This window comes from Salvelinus alpinus, chromosome 36 (genome assembly GCF_045679555.1).
Source record: "Salvelinus alpinus chromosome 36, SLU_Salpinus.1, whole genome shotgun sequence".
Classification (NCBI taxonomy): Eukaryota; Metazoa; Chordata; class Actinopteri; order Salmoniformes; family Salmonidae; genus Salvelinus; species Salvelinus alpinus.
Window position 1 is genome coordinate 1,569,722 of NC_092121.1, and position 21,801 is coordinate 1,591,522.

General features: G+C 41.8%; 1 protein-coding gene across 1 annotated transcript; it reads right to left on the reverse strand.

Moving 5' to 3' along the window:
* Window positions 1-1,050: 1,050 nt before the first annotated feature.
* Window positions 1,051-15,928, reverse strand: LOC139564765 (adenylosuccinate lyase-like). Its single transcript, XM_071384559.1, has 11 exons — window positions 15,698-15,928; window positions 13,074-13,277; window positions 9,466-9,510; window positions 9,197-9,276; window positions 8,250-8,468; window positions 8,023-8,113; window positions 7,824-7,893; window positions 7,210-7,448; window positions 3,545-3,634; window positions 1,624-1,800; window positions 1,051-1,354 (listed from the first exon to the last, which is right to left on the reverse strand). Exons 1-11 carry the CDS (start codon window positions 15,851-15,853, stop codon window positions 1,268-1,270), a joined length of 1,458 nt encoding a protein of 485 aa, XP_071240660.1. The 5' UTR covers window positions 15,854-15,928; the 3' UTR covers window positions 1,051-1,267.
* Window positions 15,929-21,801: the final 5,873 nt, after the last annotated feature.

The window sequence follows — 21,801 nt, forward strand, 5'->3', positions numbered from 1 at the left end:
GATCATGCCCAAGTGAGTGGAACTAGGGAATTTGGGTTTAGACACGTACGCGAGTTTCCTTGGTAATACAGGGATGTTTTCTGTTCATGTGTGTTGTGTATATCTGTAGATAAAAATGTTAAAAAAACATCGTATCTGACTTGACACTTCTCCCTCCCTGTACCATCAACACTCCCTCCACTACCACTGCATTTCTGAACTGCCTCAACACTCTGTCAGCAGTGGAACACCATCACTTGCCACTGCCAGAACCCTAAATGTATTATTTTTTAAAGCGTATCTGAAATTCTCTTTGTAATGAAAAGCGCTATATACAATAAACCTATTATTTTTAAATTGTGTAACTATTCTACTTAGAATAATACTTTTTTTAAAGTACATTTTTGAAGGGGTTTGCTATGCAAGACATTACGGTAACAGCGTGGCCAACATTTTTTTTTATTTACAACTACTTGCTTGCCAGTAACATACTGTACCAGCTGTGGGCTTCCTCTGCACACCTCGTTCTCACACACATTACCCTTTTCTTTCCATTTCAGGTACCTATTTTCTAAATATTAACTCTGTCATACAAAATTCATATTGTACACCCACAAACATAGTGAAACCAAAGTATATCAAACACAGGACTTAATATATTCTTCTTTCTCTCCAGACTGAAAGCTGTAACAGGGCGTCTGCTGTTGAGCATTAGATCATTCAAATACAAAGCAATAAATGAGTAATAATGGCTCCACTGAACCAATATTATCAACTTCATATGATGACACTCTTGGTAATAAAGACTGCTGGGACAAAGGACCTTTGACCCCAACCATTTGAAGAGGAAGCTGGGTCCTTTAGTCTAAAAGGTTTACTGTGCCTCAAATATGTAACAAGGAATTTCATGAACAACAATGTTGATGTTTTACTTAGTGAATCATACATTAATTTAGGAAAATACAGTGTTGGAACAGTATGAAATACATATACCTGAAATATTTCAGAGATTTCATATGTATATGTTTTAACCCTGCTAGTTTAGCATAACATCATTACAAACTCACTGACTTCTGATTTCAGTCTTTTATTGTCTTTACAGTGAAGCATGCAGTCAGTCATGATGAGGTTTATTTGTGTGTAACAGTATGTGTTTGTTTTAGTGAAAAGGCCACTCTTGACTTGCAAAACAATATTTCAGAATTGGTTTAAATTAAGTCAGGGTTAAATTAAAGGTCAGTTTAAGTATTTTGGTTAGTCGTTTTACAGGTCAGGATTGTCCCCCGTTTTAGAGCTCCAGCTCGATCTTGACGTCAATCTCGGCCTTGTAAGGTTCCAGCAGAGGGCGTACCTCCTCAGAGAGAAACCTCGCCACCTGAGTGAGTGAGTGAGAGAGAATGATGAGTTAGGTTGCGTCAACTATAGGTACATGGAGAAAAGCTGTATAATGTACTAAATACAAAAGAGCACATGTGATTTTGATACTCAACAGATTGAAAGGATCTTTTTGCCACCGTTAAATCTGTACCAAGACCCCCAGTGTGCTGGATATTATTTTCTGTTTAACATCAGGTATTTTAAAATTATATTACAAAACTCTGAGGCAAAGTAGAGAAAAACAAAGGTATGTGTTCTGTATAGTACCTGTTGGGGGGCACGGCCGATGAAGGTCTTGGGGTCCAGGATGCTGTCTAGATGGCCCAGGATAGGGGCGAAGTAGGGGTCAACCTGGACCCTGGCCAAGAGGTCATTGTCCCCCCCCTCCTGTTTGACCACGGTTGCAGCCTGCTGGGACAACACACGGATCTTCTCATGGCAGTCCTGGTGCAAGAACACAGACACGATAGAAACTGTTACTGTGTGATTACACAATAATAAACTGAACAAAATTACAAACGCAACATGCAACAATTTCAAAGATTTTGACTAGGAATACAGATATGCATCTGTTGGTCACAGATGTTGAGTGGATCAGAAAACCAGTCAGTTTCTGGTGTGACCACCATATGCCTCATGCAGCGCGACACATCTTCGCATAGCTTCCCTGAGAGTGTTTTTGACAGTTTGTGCAGAAATTCTTCGGTTGTGCAAACCCACAGTTTCATCAGCAGTCCGGCTGGCTGGTCTCAGACGATCCCGCAGGTGAAGAAGCCGGATGTGGAGGTCCTGGCTGGCGTGGTTACACGTGTTCTGCAGTTGTGAGACTGGTTGGACCTACTGCCAAATTCTCTAAAATGACGTTGAAGGCTGCTTATGGTAGAAAAATTAACATTACATTTTTTGGCAACAGCTCTGGTGGACATTCCTGCAGTCAGCATGCCAATTGCATGCTCCCTCAAAACTTGAGACATGTGTTATTGTGTTGTGTGACAAAACTACACATTTTAGAGTGGCCTTTTATTGTCCCCAGCACAAGGTGCACCTGTGTAATGATCATTCTGTTTAATCAGCTTCTTGATATGCCACACCTGTCAGGTGGATGGATTATCTTGGCAAAGGAGAAATGCTCAATAACAGGGATGTAAACAAATTTGTGCACAAATGTATAGAGAAATAAGCTTTTTGTGCTTATGGGAATATTTCTGGGATATTTTATTTCAGCTCATGAAAGACAGGACCAACACTTTTTGGGTTTATATTTTAGTTCAGTATACATGCAATCTGGGGATTCAAATGTCATTTGATTCAGTTATTGTACTGTTTAAGAAAATAAGCACACATACAGGAGGTAGCAAGCAGTATTGTCACGATAACAAGTATTCATCACACACACACACACACTTCACAACTTAGGCACCAAACTAAATGCATTAGGCGACAAACAGAATTTAAGGAGCACCAGAAAGAGATAGATTTTTGGTATAGTTTATGCTTACATTAGGCCTGTATGAATCCTACCTTTGAAGCATATATCATAAATAGCAGAGTCTATTCCTTTCTGCTCGTGCCAATCAAATTTGACTAGACCTACTGTCAAGTCACCAGGTTGTTAGCCAGCTAGTTAACATGACATGACTGAACAACATCGTTTGTTATCAAACTAATAATTAGCAACCTGGGATTAGTTTAAAAAAGGGACTCATGGTTTGTGAAATGATCTCAAATGTGCATGAAATCGCACCGGAAGAAAAAAAAGGTTGCTCCAGTAATATGGGCCATATTTTATTAACCTTTAAAGCTAGAGACAAGCCATTTTCTTTGCTGTAAAGCTGCAAGCATGCCTGTCGCGAAATGGTGCTTCATTGTTCCTCTATGTCACTCAGAGGCTACATGACAGCGAACTTGCAACTGAAAAGCCTACTCAGACTGGCCTGTGCCCTTGGTTATACCAGGTGATGAAATGACATAACGTATCAACTTTGCTCAGCCTGCTCCAATGTATAAAATGCACATGTAACAACAGAAGACTCATCGGGGTCTGCATCCCTACTCGCCACCACAGCTAAATTATATTTTAAACTGATAGAGGAATAGATGCGCTACACTAATTATGCAACGTGGAGTCTGAGAAATACGTTCTGTTCTAATAAGTTGTGGTGTCATGCTGTACTAGAAGGGTGCGTACCTGTCTGTTGCCTCCAGCCTTCACCATAGCCATGATGATGTTCTCTGTAGCCATGAAGGGAAGCTCATGATGGATGTGTCTCTCGATCACCTGACAGAGAGAGCGAGAGGATGAGAGAAAGCGAGAGGGAAAGAGATAGATGAAAATTAGATAGGGATACATAACATTAGGGGGTGTAACGGTTCACCAAACCCAGGTTTCGGTGCGTATTGCGGTCACGGTTCAGTTTCGGTACAGCAGGAAAATTAATTGCCAAGTTACTGTAGTTCATTTTAGTTTGCGCAAAATATGCAAAACTAACCCAGGAATAGATCATATACAGTGGCAAGAAAAAGTATGTGAACCCTTTGGAATTACCTGGATTTCTACATAAATTGGTCATAAAATTTGATCTGATCTTCATCCAAATCACAACAATAGACAAACAAGTGTGCTTAAACTAACACACAAATGATTGTATTTTTATTGTCTATATTGAATACATAATTTATACGTTCACAGTGTAGGTTGGAAAAAAGTATGTGAACCCCTAGGCTAATGACTTCTCCAAAAGCTAATTGGAGTCAGCTAACCTGGAGTCCAATCAATGAGACGAGATTGGAGATGTTGGTTAGAGCTGCCTTGAAAAAAAAAACTCACAAAATTTGAATTTGCTATTCACAAGAAGCATTGCCTGATGTGAAAAATGCCTCGAACTAAATAGATCTCAGATTAAGAATTGTTGACTTGCATAAAGCTGGAAAGGGTTACAAAAGTATCTCTAAAAGCCTTGATGTTTATCAGTCCACGGTAAGACAAAATGTCTCTATATGGAGAAAGTTCAGCACTGTTGCTACTTTCCCTAGGAGTGGCCGTCATGCATCGATGACTGCAAGAGCACTGCGCCGAATGCTCAATGAGGTAAAGAAGAATCCTAGTGTCAGCTAAAGACTTCCAGAAATCTCTGGAACATGCTAACATCTCTGTTGCTCCCAAAGGAGGGTCAACCAGTTTTTAAATCCAAGGGTTCACATACTTTTCCCACCCTGCACTGTGAATGTTTACACAGTGTGTTCAATAAAGACATGAACACATAATTGTGTGTTAGTTTAAGCAGACTGTTTGTCTATTGTGACCTAGATGAATATCAAATTTTATGACCAATTTATGCAGAAATCCAGGTATTTCCAAAGAGTTCACATACTTTTTCTTGCTACTAAATGTAGAGCCCAATAAAATTGCATTTTTTTTGCCCAATTCTGTTTCGTTTTTCCAGGTTTCTGATTTTCCACTGTCAAAATCACTTTAATAGAAAAAACAATATTGGAGGTTTAAAGCCCACAACAATGCTTAAACCACAATCACATTTTAGGTCTGGCAAAAAACAAAGACATTTTCATTTTTGGGTGTAGATACCCTTTCATTAACGTGCACACCAGCAAGTGCCTTGTTTGGTTAACAGTGTTTATGTAGCACACGTGATTGCAGAGTTTGCTGAACAAATCACCACTGAATTGATGCGAATAATCATGATATCATTCTGCCAGGTATACAGTGCCTTCGGAAAGTATTCACACCTTGACTTTTTCCACTGTTAGGTATCTCCTTACTCTAAAATGTATCAAATTGTCCTCATCAATCGACACACAATACTCCATACTGACAAAACAAAAACATGTTTTTAGAAATGTTTGCTAACTTATTAAAAATAAAATATTACATTTACAGAAGTATTCAGACCCTTACTCAGTACTTTATTGAAGCACCTTTGGCAGCGATTACAGCCTCGTGTCTTCTTGTGTATGATACTACAAGCTTGGCACACCTGTATTTGGGGAGTTTCTTCCATTCTTCTCCGCAGAACCTCTCAAGCTCTGTCAGGTTGGATGGGAGTGTTGCTGCACAGCTATTTTCAGGTCTCTCCAAAGATATTCAATCAGGTTTAAGTCCGGGCACTGGCTGGGCCACTCAAGGACATTCAGAGACTTGTCCCGAAGCCACTCCTGCGTTGTCTTGGCTGTGTGCTGAGGGTCGTTGTCCTGTTGAGAAGGGAACCTTCGCCCCAGTCTAAAGGTCCTGAGAGCTCTGGAGCAGGCTCTCGTCAAGGATCTCTCTGTACTTTGCTCTGTTCATCTTTGCCTCGATCCTGACTAGTCTCCCAGTCCCTGCCGCTGAAAAACATTGCCACAGCATGCTGCCACCACCATGCTTCTCCGTAGGGATGGTGCCAGGTTCTCTAGACGTGACGCTTGGCATTCAGGCCAAAGAGTTCAGATAATCGTGTTTCTCGTGGTCTGAGAGTCTTTAGGCAAACTCCAAGTGGGCTGTCATGTGATTTAACTGAGGAATGGCTTCCGTTTGGCCACTGCTGCAGAGATGGTTGTCCTTCTGGAAGGTTCTCCCATCTTCACATAGGAACTCTAGAGCTCTGTCAGTGACCATCTGGTTCTTGGTCACCTCCCTGACCAAGGCCCTTCTCCCCGATTGCTCAGTTTGGCCGGGCGGCCAGCTCTAGAAAGAGTCTTGATGGTTACAAACTTCTTCCATTTAAGAATGAGGGAGGCCACTGTGTTCTATGGGACCTTCAATGCTGCAGAAATATGTTGGTACCCTTCCCCAGATCTGTGCCTCGACACAATCCTGTTTCAGAGCTCTATGACCAATTCCTTCGACCTCATGGCTGGATTTTTGCTCTGACATGCACTATCAACTGTGGGACCTCATATAGACAGGTGTGTGCCTTTCCAAATCATCTCCAGTCAATTGAATTTACCACAGCTGGACTCCAATCAAGTTGTAAAAACATCTCAAGGATGAACAATGGAAACAGGATGCACCTGAGCTCAATTTCGAGTCTCATAGCAAAGGGTCTGAATACTTATGTAAATAAGGTAGCGGTTTTTAATTTGAATACATTTGCAAACATTTCTAAAAACCTGTTTTCTCTGTCATTATGGGGCATTGTTGTAGATTGCTGAGGATTTTTATTTAATCCATTTTAGAATAAGGCTGCAACGTACCAAAATGTGGAAAAAGTCAAGGGGTCTGAATACTTCCCGACGGCACTGTCCATAGCTTACTTTATGGTTAACATTTCATTGAGAAGGTTTATGGGAAAGACTTCCCATCTACCAGAAGACAGTTGTCATTAGCATCCTTGTGTACAGCTATACACAGACAGGGGCATTCTCGCGCCATTACCTCTTCAGAAAGTTGAAGAAAAAATAAGAATTACTTGTGCATTTTGTTCATGTCTTATCATCATCTTGGGCAAATGAATTAATGTCCTAATAAATTCAATACATTTAGTTGATTTCCTCCTAAGTTCAATAAATTTTTGCGTCTACTGGGAAGCCAAAATGTTCCCAGACTGGAGATTTAAATGATGATGGAGGAGGAGCGCTCTCTCTCCCACACACAACCGTTACACCCCTACATAACATACAAGACAGTGTGAGTTGAATGTTGTTCCTCTGTGATGTGTTATAGCCAACAGACGTACTGTGGGATAAGTGCAGTTGTGTGTGCATTACTCATGAAATGACAATGTTAAAAATGGTGGTGATAATACCTTATGAGGACAACAATGGAAATAAGCCTCCTGGTTTATTGCATTTTTATCCTCAATCATTTCTGTCTGGACAAGCCTACTACTTCTAATTATCTAATAAATCCAATGAATTTACCTTGGGGTAGACCACCAGGCCTTCGGTGATGTTCTGCAGGGTGCTGAGGATGATGTCAGCGGTAAGGAAAGACTCAGGGAGAGAGATTCTCCTATTGGCACTGTCATCCAGTGTTCTTTCCAGCCACTGGACAGAGGCGGTCTGGAGGGGGTCAGCGAGCAGCGCTATCAGGTGGCGGGCCAGACTACAGCAACGCTCACAACGCATTGGGTTCCTCTTGTAGGCCATGGCACTGGAGCCTGGTGGGGGAGAGGCAGTCAGTGGGACCCAGACAAGTAACAATGGGTTGGCATTTAGGAAATAGCTTAAACTAGCTATTTACTCTGAGCCATCAGGATGGTTTACCAGTTGGTGCCTTAATCAAAGTGAAATCGAGGGCTCAATTGTATTTTATTGATTCCTCACATCCTCTCTCCTTGCCTCTTTCTCAAAGTACATTGGAGCAGAAGATCAGAGGTGAAGGTTCTTCTGATATTTTGCTCCAATCTGCTTTGAGAGGTAAGGAGAGAGGATGTGAGGAATCAAGGAAATACAAAGTATATTAACCCTAGTTTTGGCATTAGATTCCTTTATACCTGGGTAGGAAGTGGACCAATTTCCTTCTTATGACTCACCAATCTGCTCCTTTTCAAAAGGCTCCTCAATCTCCTTAAGGTTAGCCAGCAGGCGGATGTCAGTGCAGATCTGAGGAAGAGAGTATAATATATTACCTGTGGGTCATTCCACTACTGTCAAAGACCACCAGGAGGCATTGTTTCTCCATAGACAGATTTACGGTAGTAAGAAAAACAAACAGTCAAATCTCATCTCAACCTTGTGGATGGTGGCTCCCATGCTGGCCAGGGGAGAGAGGGAGTCGATGTCTACCTTACGACTGTACGTCTGTCCAGTCACCATGTAAGCCCTGGGAGGAAAAATGTACAGGATTGAAAAAAATAAATAAAAGGTATTTCAGGGATTTGTTTGTACTCAAATGACAAACCGTGTGGCAAATAGGAAACTCAAGAGACTGTTGACATAAAAGTATACATTTAACTCACTTTTTAAAGCCTGCCATCTCCGTGACCATTCTGTCTAGATCCTCCACCTTATCATGGTCCCCCTGGAAGAGCTGCAGAAAGCTGGCCTGGGTGCCCGTAGTACCCTTCACCCCCCGGAAACGCAGGTCTTCGCGGGCGCGCTGAAGGTTCCGCATGTCCATGGCCAGGTCCTGGAGCCACAGACATGCTCTCTTACCCACTGTGGTCAACTGGGCCGGCCTGGTAGAGGTAGGTAGGTTATATATATACAGTGGGGCAAAAAAGTATTTAGTCAGCCACCAATTGTGCAAGTTCTCCCACTTAAAAAGATGAGAGAGGCCTGTAATTTTCATCATAGGTACACTTCAACTATGACAGACAAAATGAGAAAAAAAAATCCAGAAAATCACATTGTAGTTAGTTAAAATAAAATGTGGAGGGGAAAAATAAAGATTCATATAAAAATAAAACAGAAAGATGAAGACTGAGAAATATAAGGCAGAGAGATTAAAGTGGACTCAGAAGCACTGAATACATCACTCTTTAATCTGAGAGGAACATAAGTGTTCATAGACAAATGGGATATATCCACAATGGCACATAGTCCATGAGCTAGGGGGGGTTGGTCGGGCTCACTTAGGCTGACAATGTCTCATAGTGATTTTATTCCACACACAGATGTATACAAAGCTCTCTCCCGCCCTCCATTTGGAAAAATCTGACCGTAATTCTATCCTCCTGATTCCTGCTTACAAGCAAAAACTAAAGCAGGAAGTACCAGTGGCTCGCTCAATACGGAAGTGGTCAGATGACACGGATGCTACACTACAGGACTGTTTTGCTAGCCTTGAGTGGAATGGCTACCTTGTAGTGTGTTCATACGGTATAGTAAACTTTATTAAACTGGAACCTTGTCGTTGTGTCATTTCGAGTTAACAGTTAGAACCTTCTGAGGTGTTCATACTTACTGGTAATGTGTGAAACCCAGGGTGGGGAGACCAGCGTATTTTTCAGCAAAGTTTGATAGTCTGTCGATCACTCTGGCCAACTATAAAGACAGAAATTAGTTTTTAGTTTACGGAAGTGATGAGGGATATACAGGATCATACTTGGTTGACTTCCTCAGACATTTTCAACACAAAGTTGCACATAACTTTACAGCATACTATCCGCATCTAGTGCTGGCCTGGGGGGTAGTAGAAGTAATCGTCCCTGGTCTATAACCACTCTAACTTACCTTCGGCAGGAGAATGTCAAAACCGTCACGAAGCATGATCAAATCCTGAAGGGGGGAGAAAAAAAACAGCAGGCATAACAGTCATTATGCATAGAAATCTCAAAGTTGTATATATATACACACTAGAGGTCGACCGATTATGATTTTTTTGATACCGATACCGATTATTGGAGGACCAAAAAAAGCCAATACCAATTAATCGGCCGATTTATTTATATATATACACTGCTCAAAAAAATAAAGGGAACACTTAAACAACACAATGTAACTCCAAGTCAATCACACTTCTGTGAAATCAAACTGTCCACTTAGGAAGCAACACTGATTGACAATACATTTCACATGCTGTTGTGCAAATGGAATAGACAAAAGGTGGAAATTATAGGCAATTAGCAAGACACCCCCAATAAAGGAGTGGTTCTGCAGGTGGTGACCACAGACCACTTCTCAGTTCCTATGCTTCCTGGCTGATGTTTTGGTCACTTTTGAATGCTGGCGGTGCATTCACTCTAGTGGTAGCATGAGACGGAGTCTACAACCCACACAAGTGGCTCAGGTAGTGCAGCTCATCCAGGATGGCACATCAATGCGAGCTGTGGCAAGAAGGTTTGCTGTGTCTGTCAGCGTAGTGTCCAGAGCATGGAGGCGCTACCAGGAGACAGGCCAGTACATCAGGAGACGTGGAGGAGGCCGTAGGAGGGCAACAACCCAGCAGCAGGACCGCTACCTCCGCCTTTGTGCAAGGAGGAGCACTGCCAGAGCCCTGCAAAATGACCTCCAGCAGGCCACAAATGTGCATGTGTCTGCTCAAACGGTCAGAAACAGACTCCATGAGGGTGGTATGAGGGCCCGACGTCCACAGGTGGGGGTTGTGCTTACAACCCAACACCGTGCAGGACGTTTGGCATTTGCCAGAGAACACCAAGATTGGCAAATTCGCCACTGGCGCCCTGTGCTCTTCACAGATGAAAGCAGGTTCACACGCACATGTGACAGACATGACAGAGTCTGGAGACGCCGTGGAGAACTTCTGCTGCCTGCAACATCCTCCAGCATGACCGGTTTGGTGGTGGGTCAGTCATGGTGTGGGGTGGCATTTCTTTGGGGGGCCGCACAGCCCTCCATGTGCTCGCCAGAGGTAGCCTGACTGCCATTAGGTACCGAGATGAGATCCTCAGACCCCTTGTGAGACCATATGCTGGTGCGGTTGGCCCTGGGTTCCTCCTAATGCAAGACCTCATGTGGCTGGAGTGTGTCAGCAGTTCCTGCAAGAGGAAGGCATTGATGCTATGGACTGGCCCGCCCGTTCCCCAGACCTGAATCCAATTGAGCACATCTGGGACATCATGTCTCGCTCCATCCACCAATGCAACGTTGCACCACAGACTGTCCAGGAGTTGGCGGATGCTTTAGTCCAGGTCTGGGAGGAGATCCCTCAGGAGACCATCCGCCACCTCATCAGGAGCATGCCCAGGCGTTGTAGGGAGGTCATACAGGCACGTGGAGGCCACACACACTACTGAGCCTCATTTTGACTTGTTCTAAGGACATTACATCAAAGTTGGATCAGCCTGTAGTGTGGTTTTCCACTTTAATTTTGAGTGTGACTCCAAATCCAGACCTCCATGGGTTGATACATTTGATTTCCATTGATCATTTTTGTGTGGTTTTGTTGTCAGCACATTCAACTATGTAAAGAAAAAAGTATTTAATAAGAATATTTCATTCATTCAGATCTAGGATGTGTTATTTTAGTGTTCCCTTTATTTTTTTGAGCAGTGTGTATGTATATATATATATATATATATATATAAAATGACTATTACAACAATACTGACTGAACACTTATTTTAACTTAATATAATACATCAATAAAATCTATTTAGTCTCAAATAAATAATGAAACATGTTCAATTTGGTTTAAATAATGCAAAAACCGTGTTGGAGATGAAAGTAAAAGTGCAACATGTGCCATGTAAAAAAGCTAACGTTTAAGTTCCTTGCTCAGAACATAAGAACATATGAAAGCTGGTGATTCCTTTTAACATGAGTCTTCAACATTCTCAGGTAAGAAGTTGTAGGTTGTTTTTATTTATAGGACTATTTCTCTCTATACCATTTGTATTTCATATACCTACTGGATGTTGTAATAGGTACTTTAGTATTGCCAGCCTAATCTCGGGAGTTGATAGGCTTGAAGTGATAAACAGTGAAGAGCTGCCCGGCAAACGCAGGAAAGTGCTGTTTGAATGAATGCTTACGAGCCTGCTGCTGCCTACCACTGCTCAAGTCAGACTGCGCTATCAAATCATACACTTAATTATAATATAATAACAAACAGAAATACGAGCCTTAGGTCATTAATATGGTCAAATCCGGAAACTATCATTACGAAAACAAAACGTTTATTCTTTCAGTGAAATACGGAACCGTTCCGTATTTTATCTAACGGGTGGCATCCATAAGTCTAAATATTGCTGTTACATTGGACAACCTTCAATGTTATGTCATAATTTTGTCAAATTCTAGCAAATTGCTTACATGAATTTCTTTTAACTAAATATGCAGGTTTAAAAATATATACTTCTGTGTATTGATTTTAAGAAAGGCATTGATGTTTATGGTTAGGTACACATTGGTGCAATGATTGTGCTTTTCTCGCAAATAGGCTTTTGTTAAATCATCCCCCGTTTGGCGAAGTTGGCTGTCTTTGTTAGGAAGAAATGGTCTTCACACAGTTCGCAATGAGCCAGGCGGCCCAAACTGCTGCATATACCCTGACTCTGTTGCACAGAACGCAAGAGAAGTGACAGAATTTCCCTAGTTAAAACAAATTAATGTTAGCAGGCAATATTAACTAAATATGCAGGTTTAAAAACATATACTTGTGTATTGATTTTAAGAAAGGCGTTGATGTTGGTTAGGTACACATTGGTGCAACAACAGTGCTTTTTTCACGAATGCGCTTGTTAAAATCATCACCTGTTTGGCGAAGTAAGCTGTGATTCGATGATAAATTAACAGGCACCTCATCGATTATATGCAACGCAGGACAAGCTAGATAAACTAGTAATATCATCAACCATGTGTAGTTAACTAGTGATTATGTTAAGATTGATTGTTTTTTATAAGATAAGTTTAATGCTAGCTAGCACCTTACCTTGGCTCCTTGCTGCACTCGCATAACAGGTAGTCAGCCTGTCAAGCAGTCTCCTCGTGGAGTGCAATGTAATCGGCCATAATCGGTGTCCAAAAATGCAGATTACCGATTATGAAAACGTCCCTAATTAAATCGGCCATTCCGATTAATCGGTCGACCTCTAATATATACCCATGAGAAACAAACGTAACCATTAAGCACTCATCCTAAAATAATGTGGTCCTTTTGGTCTAAAAGTAACTATCTGCAGTCTGTTGCATGTACAATACATGGCCTAACCCAAAATTATCCCCCAAGCCCTGTGCCCTTGTGGAAATCTAAGAGGATTTGATTGGTATAAGCAATATAGTGAAACTTTCACCTAGTCTACCAGAGGCTAAGTAACAATGCCTACACCTGTCAAACCATCTCAGATCTAGAGGTCTATTTGGGATCGGGCTTCTCTTACCGTGTTGTCTCCCACGTAACAGGATGTGGCACCCAGGTGGATGATTGGAGCAGCGGTGGGGCAGCAGTGGGCGAAAGTGTGCACGTGGGCCATGACATCGTGCCTCAGCTTGCTCTCCTCCTCCGCCGCCATGGCAAAGTCGATGTCCTCAGCGTGGCTCTCCATCTCTGCTACCTGGGCTTCGGTGACGGGCAGGCCAAGAGCCTGGAGAAGGGAGAATAAGAGGAGATGGAGTTATAAGGAGCAGACCAAGAGCCTGGTGGTCAACAGGAAGGACAAGAGGAGCGGAGAAAGTTAGAGCTGGTACCCTGGAGGCGTAGTGAAAGCACTGCAGCCTGTCATTGTAGGTTTTTAACTGATACTCTGGGATATGCATTCAGTGTAAGCGCTAGCTACTTCATCAAGTGTTCTCTGGCTTTTATTAATGTGAAACATTGTCGCTACATTGCAGTAGTTGCACATTGTATGGTACTATATAATAAAAGTACGCCAATTGTGTCAATTTGATGTGTGGTGGAACTGTCCAGAAAGTGGGTCAACATTTTCAGATCACTTTCAAAACAGATAGCTAGAGGTGGTTGCTTTGCTCCATATCTCGCACAGAAACTAGGAAAACTATTCCAGCACAATCTTCGTTATGGTAGCAGGTCTATTTAAAACCATTGAAAAATAGAACGTGTTGTTCGAGTAGCAGAGCAGAGGAGTTTGGCCCTGTGTTAATGACAATAGCGAGCGACATTCCTTCCCCTTAGCCGTTAGTAACTCTTAAATGTTTTTTTACTTGAATCTGGATAGGTAGGCTATAAGCAGTGCAGTGGTGGAGTTTCCACTAATATCACATGCAACTTACATATCTGAAAACATAGAAGGGTTATTTAGGGACAAGGAAGGAGAGTGAAGAGCGTAAAGAGGCTAACTCTCAGGGGGTTAGTGTCCTATTACCTTGACATTTTGGCCTGGCTATTTTTTGACACAAACACACCCCAGCAGATTTCAGAGAGACATTGGAGACAAACTTGCTATTTGAAATCTGACGAAACAACATTTTGTAAGGGAACACTGTCTGTACATTCGTTTTCACGAGGGCACAAGACTATAGTAGCGACTAGCGAGTGTGAGAAGAGACAAATTCCACCACCATAGCCCTGCTCTCTGTGTGTGTGTGGCTGCTAAAAAGCCCCAAATGCAGTATTTCTGTTACATGTATTTGAAATAGATATTTTAATTACTTCTGAGTATTTCGTCATTTGAATTACACTGGGCTGAACTACACTCCAATGTATTTTCAAAATACTGAAATTTGTATTTTCAAAATACTTTTCTATACCATTTTGTATAGCGGTTCACATTGTGGCCCACCTTTCACCCTGCATTGGTATCAGAAGTCTGATTGCACTAAATTAACTAAATATACAAATTGTAACAATTGCAAAGCATGCTGAGTATTATTCTAATAGCTCTGCCCCGAAACAATACACTGTGTGCTTTGTAGTTCATTTTGGTATGTTCATTTTCACATATACATTAAGGTGATTTAGCAGACACCCTTACCAGAGTGGACTTGCTCAACTAAGGTAGTTCAACAAAAACATAATACAGTCAATGTAAAACCATTACAGAGAACATTTTTGCTGTTCGGGCCAGCTACTTGCAAATATATTTGTCTAAGAATTTTGTCATTTATTTTGATACAAAATATCTGTATTTTGTACTTTTTGCCCATAGGCTAGGCCCTGCCTATACCCTTATTCATTACCTTTGTGTCGTCCATTTCCCCTCCACTAACAGATCAGCTGAGCTGTTGCATGTGACAGAGGGTCTGATAGTAAGGTTAATTACAAACACACAGCCTCCCTGGAAATTAGAAGAGATGTGAAAGTCATTTTTGTCTTCAAAAATAGCCTAGTGTTTTTCTCTTAAAAAGGTCTTTGCTGGACAACTCTTATCCAGGTTTCACTGTCTGTAGGTTTGTTTATCATGTGGAAATGGCTGGAAATCCATATCCAGGTTCCAAACAGTGTAGGCCAACAGCAGTGGAATATTGGAATTTGCAGTGCGGTCCCTGAACTAGCTGAAAGAGATTTGGAACCCTGACATCAAGTTAACCGAGAGGCTAGATTATTGAAGATAGGGGTTACACATCTGAAGGACTTCTACAGGGTTGATTGACTAGCGTAACTTACTTTACCAACCCTCCCAGTAACTTTCCTGACTTTGCCAACAACTGGGTACTGTTGATGAATGACTACATGCATCATCACATCCACAACCATGCATCAATACTCCACAACTTATCACAGGACACTGCATCCTACTAGCTAGTTTGTTTGGTTTGCATCTTCTGTCTTGTAAGGCAAATACAGTACCGTTATATTCTGAAGCTGTTCATTTACTATAAGGTCTTCCTATATTTAGAGCAGGGAACTTGAGAAGGATCTCTCAAGGTCGCAAACTTAAAATAGACTTCATTTTGTAGCAGAAAGTACACAAATAATTTGGAAAACTATAGCTAGATAGCTACTGAAACATGCTATAGCTAGATAACTAAAATAACATGCATGCTCATTCATGATCACTAGCCAAGATTACAGCTAGCTAGCTAAGTGGCTATTTAGAGCGCACACCTTCTCAGCTTTGGCCAAGTAGATCCACAGTTTCCTCCACGTTGTGAATTTCTTCCTGTCACTGAAGTTATAGGCCATTTCCTTGCTGGCATATCGTGACACCAGCGGCGAACGATACTTATTAAATTCGTCTTCAAATGTGTCCATGACTGACATGTATGTTGCAAGCCTCAGGCAGGCAGCACACGCAAGTAAGTAAACCTCGTCTTCTTCGATGAGGTTTAACGGCGGTTGGCATCCAATAAATTTTGCATTACCGCCATCTACTAGACTGGAGTATAACTCCCTTATACTTTGCTTGAAAAAATAAATAAATAAACAAATACCCTACCATCTAACAACACTAACAAAAAAGAAAAATTATAATAAAAACACAACCCTACTAGACTATTTACATCTATTTAGTCCTAACTAAGGCTGACAACCTGAAAGGATGGGACACCACTTAACACACCCTGTCACTCTTCTGATGTCAAGTCTCGCACACCCAAATACCTCTCTTCAGCTGCCCCCACAACCTAAATTTTCTGCGACTTGATAACCATTGCTATAAATGCAAAAAAATCCAATCTTACTGAAACAAATCACTTGTTGATTTATTCCTCTGTACTTGTACAGATCTACTACTCACACCACTCCTCTCAGGAACCCTCCCCCATGACCCATCTTCCTCTACTTTCTTCACTGCCTCAGCATATGACAACGTATGCACTACTCTAACCCTGGAAACCTCAACCTTCCTCTCTCACATGGGACATTTCTGATCCCCAGCCCCATGGGCACCCCTACAATTAACACATACCACTACCTTCCCCAATGCTACACATTCCTTTGTCTCATGCCCTTCTGCACACTTCTCACATCTACAAACCTCCCTCCTACACACTGCTGCCACATGCCCATGAGCTTGACACCTGTAACAGTGTAATGTATTCGGCACAAAATCTCATACACGATAACCTAATATCACTTTGTACGGCAAAGACTCAACATCAAAACTCAAAAGAACAAACAATGGCTCTTCTGTTTCACCACTCACGCCACCCTGTCTGTGTCGCACAAAATTACAAGCATCACAAACACTGTGAATATTCCCCTTCAGTTGGTCAACTTTTACATTTACTGCTACCCCAGTAATTACTCCTTTCAACGGCACCCTTTTCTTGAGAGCAACACAATTCACGTTTCTTGCGATCATTCGTTTACCGTGGAGCGCCTTTAGCCTCTGACCAGCAGAAACACAAACAATTATCACAAGACCACAAGACCCTCAGCGATTCCACAACACCAAACTCTGTTTTCACCCACCCTGAAACCACACACTTCTGAGTCTGCTTCTTCTTTAAGTTTTTATTGACGGTTTGCAACCAACTGACAGGTGCATACATTGCCACATACAGTACTGGAGTGTGAGGCCAGTCACAACTTTTCTATAGCGCTATATTCTCTTAATAACTAACCCTTCATTTCGAATAAAATAATTTCCTACAAACCTCACTACTCCCACCACCCCCACCCAAAATACCACCCAATCCCTATTCCCATCCAACCTATCTGACCGAGTCAAACAACCTCTCCCTTTCTACATCATACATTTCCCAAAATAATAATACATGCTCAACCGTTTCCTCTACCATACAGCCATTACAGACTCCGCTACCATGTTTCCCTATCAATTTCAAAGAGGACTTAAATCCTGTATGCCCTTATCTCATCCTACACAACATAACGTCCTCCCTTCTATTCCCATTACATGACACTATTTCCTCCCAAATCCCCTCAAGAGTTTCTCAGCAATTCACTTATGCTTGGCTCTTCAACACCATTACTTCTTAAATATGATAACAATCTCTTCCTTTCCCTCCCATATTGCTGGAACTGAATAACACGTTCCACTGTCTCCATCTCCTCCTGACAGTGATCACTACCAATTTGAATGTACTGTTGAGCCGTGCGTGTCCCAGTCTCAGCCTTGTGATTACACTTTCCTCCCTTCTTTCTCGACCTAAGGACCTCCCTGCCCCCACCTTTTCCTGGGTCTTCTACAGGTGTCTTCCCTTCCCCTCCCTGTTCCACAACTCTTGCCATTTGTTTTTAACCACTCTTTTTATTAACCCCTTGGCTTCTGCTTTACTGATTGAGAATTCCATTTCAACACTAGGATGTTTGAGAGCCTGCTTGGCAAGAATATCCACCTACTCATTCCTCTTTACTCCCACATGAGCTGGTACCCAGACGAACCTCACAAATGCCCCCATCTCTCTCACCCTAAACAGGCACTGCAAAATCTCATACAACACAGCGTGTCTGCTCCGTGACACAAATTAATTTAAGCTATCATAAAGGCAAAGAGTGGCTACTTAGAAGAATCTCAAATAAAAAATATTTGTTTAAACACTTTTTTGGTTACCACATGATTCCATATGTGTTATTTCATAGTTTTGATGTCTTCACTGTTATTCTACAATGTAGAAAATAAAGAAAAACCCTTGAATGAGTACTGTAGGTGTGTCCAAACGTTTGGCTGGTACTGTATATATTTGTGACTACTTGACTACTTCAACAGGCGAAACGAGGGTTAACTGGGCAAAAAAATCTGTCTTCTCCAGCAGGTGGCGATGTTTTGTTTATTTCGCTCACCAAGCAAGGCGTTTTTGTATGGAAGTCAATGACAGTGTCGAATTTGTTCAACATAAATGTAATAGTTTGAGGTTTATTTGATCTAATATACGTTTCGTAATGCATAGGTTGTTACGAGTGTAGGACATGTGACATCCTGGCAACTTTGAGAGAAAACACTTTATATCGGCTATGCATTTCATGACATGAAGCTAGTAGCCTTGCATCTCTCTCCAGGCGGTTGATGTCAACATCCAATATTTAAAAAGTATTGCAATAACGAGATGTATCCACCAATACAAAGGGAGGAATGGGCGGGAGCTTGACAGCCAGCCGTTCTGTGGACAACGAATCCAATTGTTAGAGTGGAAACATAGGTATCTCGTCATTATATTTCCTTCCGTAGGGAGTTGTAGCAGTTTTGCTTCTGTCCCTCTCCTCGCCCCAACCTGGGCTTGAACCAGGGACTCTGCACACATCCACGACAGTTAGCCTCGAAGCATTGTTGCCTATCACTCCACAAAAGTCCCGATCATTGCAGAGCAAGGGAAACTACTTCAAACGCTACTAGCGCACACCGCTAACTAGCTAGCCATTTCCTATCGGTTACAAAAGCAATTTCATGAGGCTCGTCATAAAATCCGTCGGGTGATTGGATGAGCATTCTTGAGTGCGTGAAGTCACGTAGATGCTATACAGAGCCGTCTATTTAAAATAAATAAAATGAAAATGTAATAAAAATATATATATTCTAGCTCATGCCGACATTAAATAAATTAACCCACCAAGGTCAAAAGAGGTTGGTATTATGATGCATTTATATACCATTATGGGCAATTTTTTTGATAAAGTCTGAGGCATTAGGCTACTATTGTTGTGCATGGTTTTGTCACGAACCGGCTCGAAGCCCGTAACAAAAAGGCAGACAACGTGGAGATAAAGAATAACAAAACATATTTATTAACTGAAGTAAAGTAAATACAATTAATGGTGTGTGTTTAGTCAGTAATCAGTAGCGTAAGTGAGTAGTCGCGTGTATACATATGATAATGAGGGGTGTTGAAAGGTGCCAACGCCAACAAGCCAAATATAGCCACAAAAAAAATGCCACACCCAAAATCTGTCTGTGTCTGCATGGAGAGAGTCTCCCCAATGAATGGGGAAGAGGTGCATTTATCCTGGGATACACCCGAGCCCAGGTGTGTCCCATTTCGCTGACGACCCTCCCGGCTCCGCCCACCGACATCCTATTAAGGAAAACAAGAGCAAAGAGAAAGAATTCGGCAGACAGAGTGGGAGGGTCGTCACAGTTTGTCTAACATCAAAGAAAAAGGGAAATAGCTGCTGTGAAAAAGGGGTAATACTTTCTGTATTAATAGTACCGTTTTTTGCTTATGTTTGGGTTCCCTGTGATGCCAACCAGAAATGTGGGATAGTGTGAGATAAAGCTATGGTACCCTAATCTTTGACATTTTGTAATGATGATTTATTTTTATTTATTATTATTTAAAGTCAAGGGGTGTTGTGCTTGTTTTGGCCTACAGAGGTAGCCGCTCGCTCTAGTGCAAGGGGGGGTCAAAGTACAGCCGCCGGCCGTATTTGGCCCGCTGGGCACTTCAATCCGGCCCACGAGACATTTTTTAAATGTATTAAAGATTATTATACTTGAGTTACGATTTTTGGCCTAAAATTACTCATTCCATGATAAACAAACAACCTCCAATGGCGCTGATTCAGAATGCTCTCAGTCATCATAGCCACTTCATTACTTGATGACTTTTGACTTGAAAAATGAGTAATGCGAAAATGAGAAAAGTGGACTCTGAATGTTGTGTGTTTAAAGAAGAATTGAGAGCAAAATACTTTTTTACTAATATTGGACATAAGGCTGATATGCCAAGAAAGTGTTGCCGTTTTTAAGGAATATAATCTCAATCATCATTTTTCAAGCAAGCATGAGATGTAGCTCCAAACACAACAAGACAGTCGTGAAGAGGGCACGACAAAACCCTTTCCCCCTCAGGAGACTGAAAAGATTTGGCATGGGTCCTCAGATCCTCAAAAAATTCTACAGCTGCACCATCGAGAGCATCCTGACCGTTTGCATCACCACCTGGTATGGCAACTGCTCGGCATCTGACCATAAGGCGCTCAAGATGGTAGTGCGTATGGCACAGTACATCACTGGGGCCAAGCTTCCTGCCATCCAGGACCTATATAATAGGCGGTGTCAGAGGAAAGCCCATAAAATCATCAGAGACTCCAGTCACCCAAGTCAGACTGTTTTCTCTGCTACCGCACAGCAAGCGGTACCGGAGCGCCAAGTCTAGGACCAAAAGGCTCCTTAATAACAGCTTCTACCCACAAGCCATAAGACTGCTGAACAATTAATCAAATGGCCACCAGACTATTTACATTGACACCCCCTTTTGTTTTGTACACAGCTGCTACTCGCTGTTTATTACCTATGCATAGTCACTTCACCCCTACCTACAGTACATGCACAAATTACCTCAACTAACCTGTACCCCCGCACACTGACTCAGGACCGGTACCCCTGTTTATAGCCTCGCTATTGTTATTTTATTGTGTTACTTTTTACTTTAGTTTATTTGGTAAATATTTTCTTAACTCTTCTTGAACTGAACTGTGGTTTAAGAGCTTGTAATAGCATTTGACTTTCAATGATCCGCCATCTCTAATGAACCATTGAAAGTGACAACAGAAAAGTACAAAGATCTTTTATAGCCAAGATACACCCTTCTCAACTTACATGACAAACCACAGATCTTAGGAACAGTTCACAAAGGGACTTTATAATTGAGAAAGGAGTATCCCTTAGCCAGATAACATTCACTATAAATTATCGTTCAGTTTGGTCCCTAAGACGAGGTTCTAATCCCGTTCCTGGTACTTCATAGCACAAAAACACCATCTCATCCAATGGCATAAATCAATTGTCAACTCTAGATACTACCATCTCAAGTAAACCCCTTCTTGACCCCTCTCCTGGACAAACTCACTGAGGGGAGTGAGCCTCTAGGTCATACACTATCCCAGCATAAATAAGTGCAACATCAGAGAGGACATACAATGGTTCCAGACACTGCCCTACACCTCCCCCCAATGCGAAAGGAGGGAGTGACTTGCGCACAGACATTGTGGAGACAAGTAATTGGAAAAAATACATAATCAATATTTAAAAGAAAATAAAGAATCAAATCCCTTCAATGTCGAGTACCTTAGCTTTCTCCCTTCGGAAACTACGTTTACAACCTTTATTCTACAAGACAGACTTGCACATGTTTAATCACACAGAATAATACATTGTTGAGGAAAATAAAAAATAAAAAACAGAACATAGAAATGCTCCCTAAGTTACAGGAGAACCAGTGTTTAAACACAGGCCTCATCACAACAGAAAGGACAGTCATCCCTCTGAGTCCTCATGCTCAGAATTGGGGTACTCACCATCAGAGATGTAG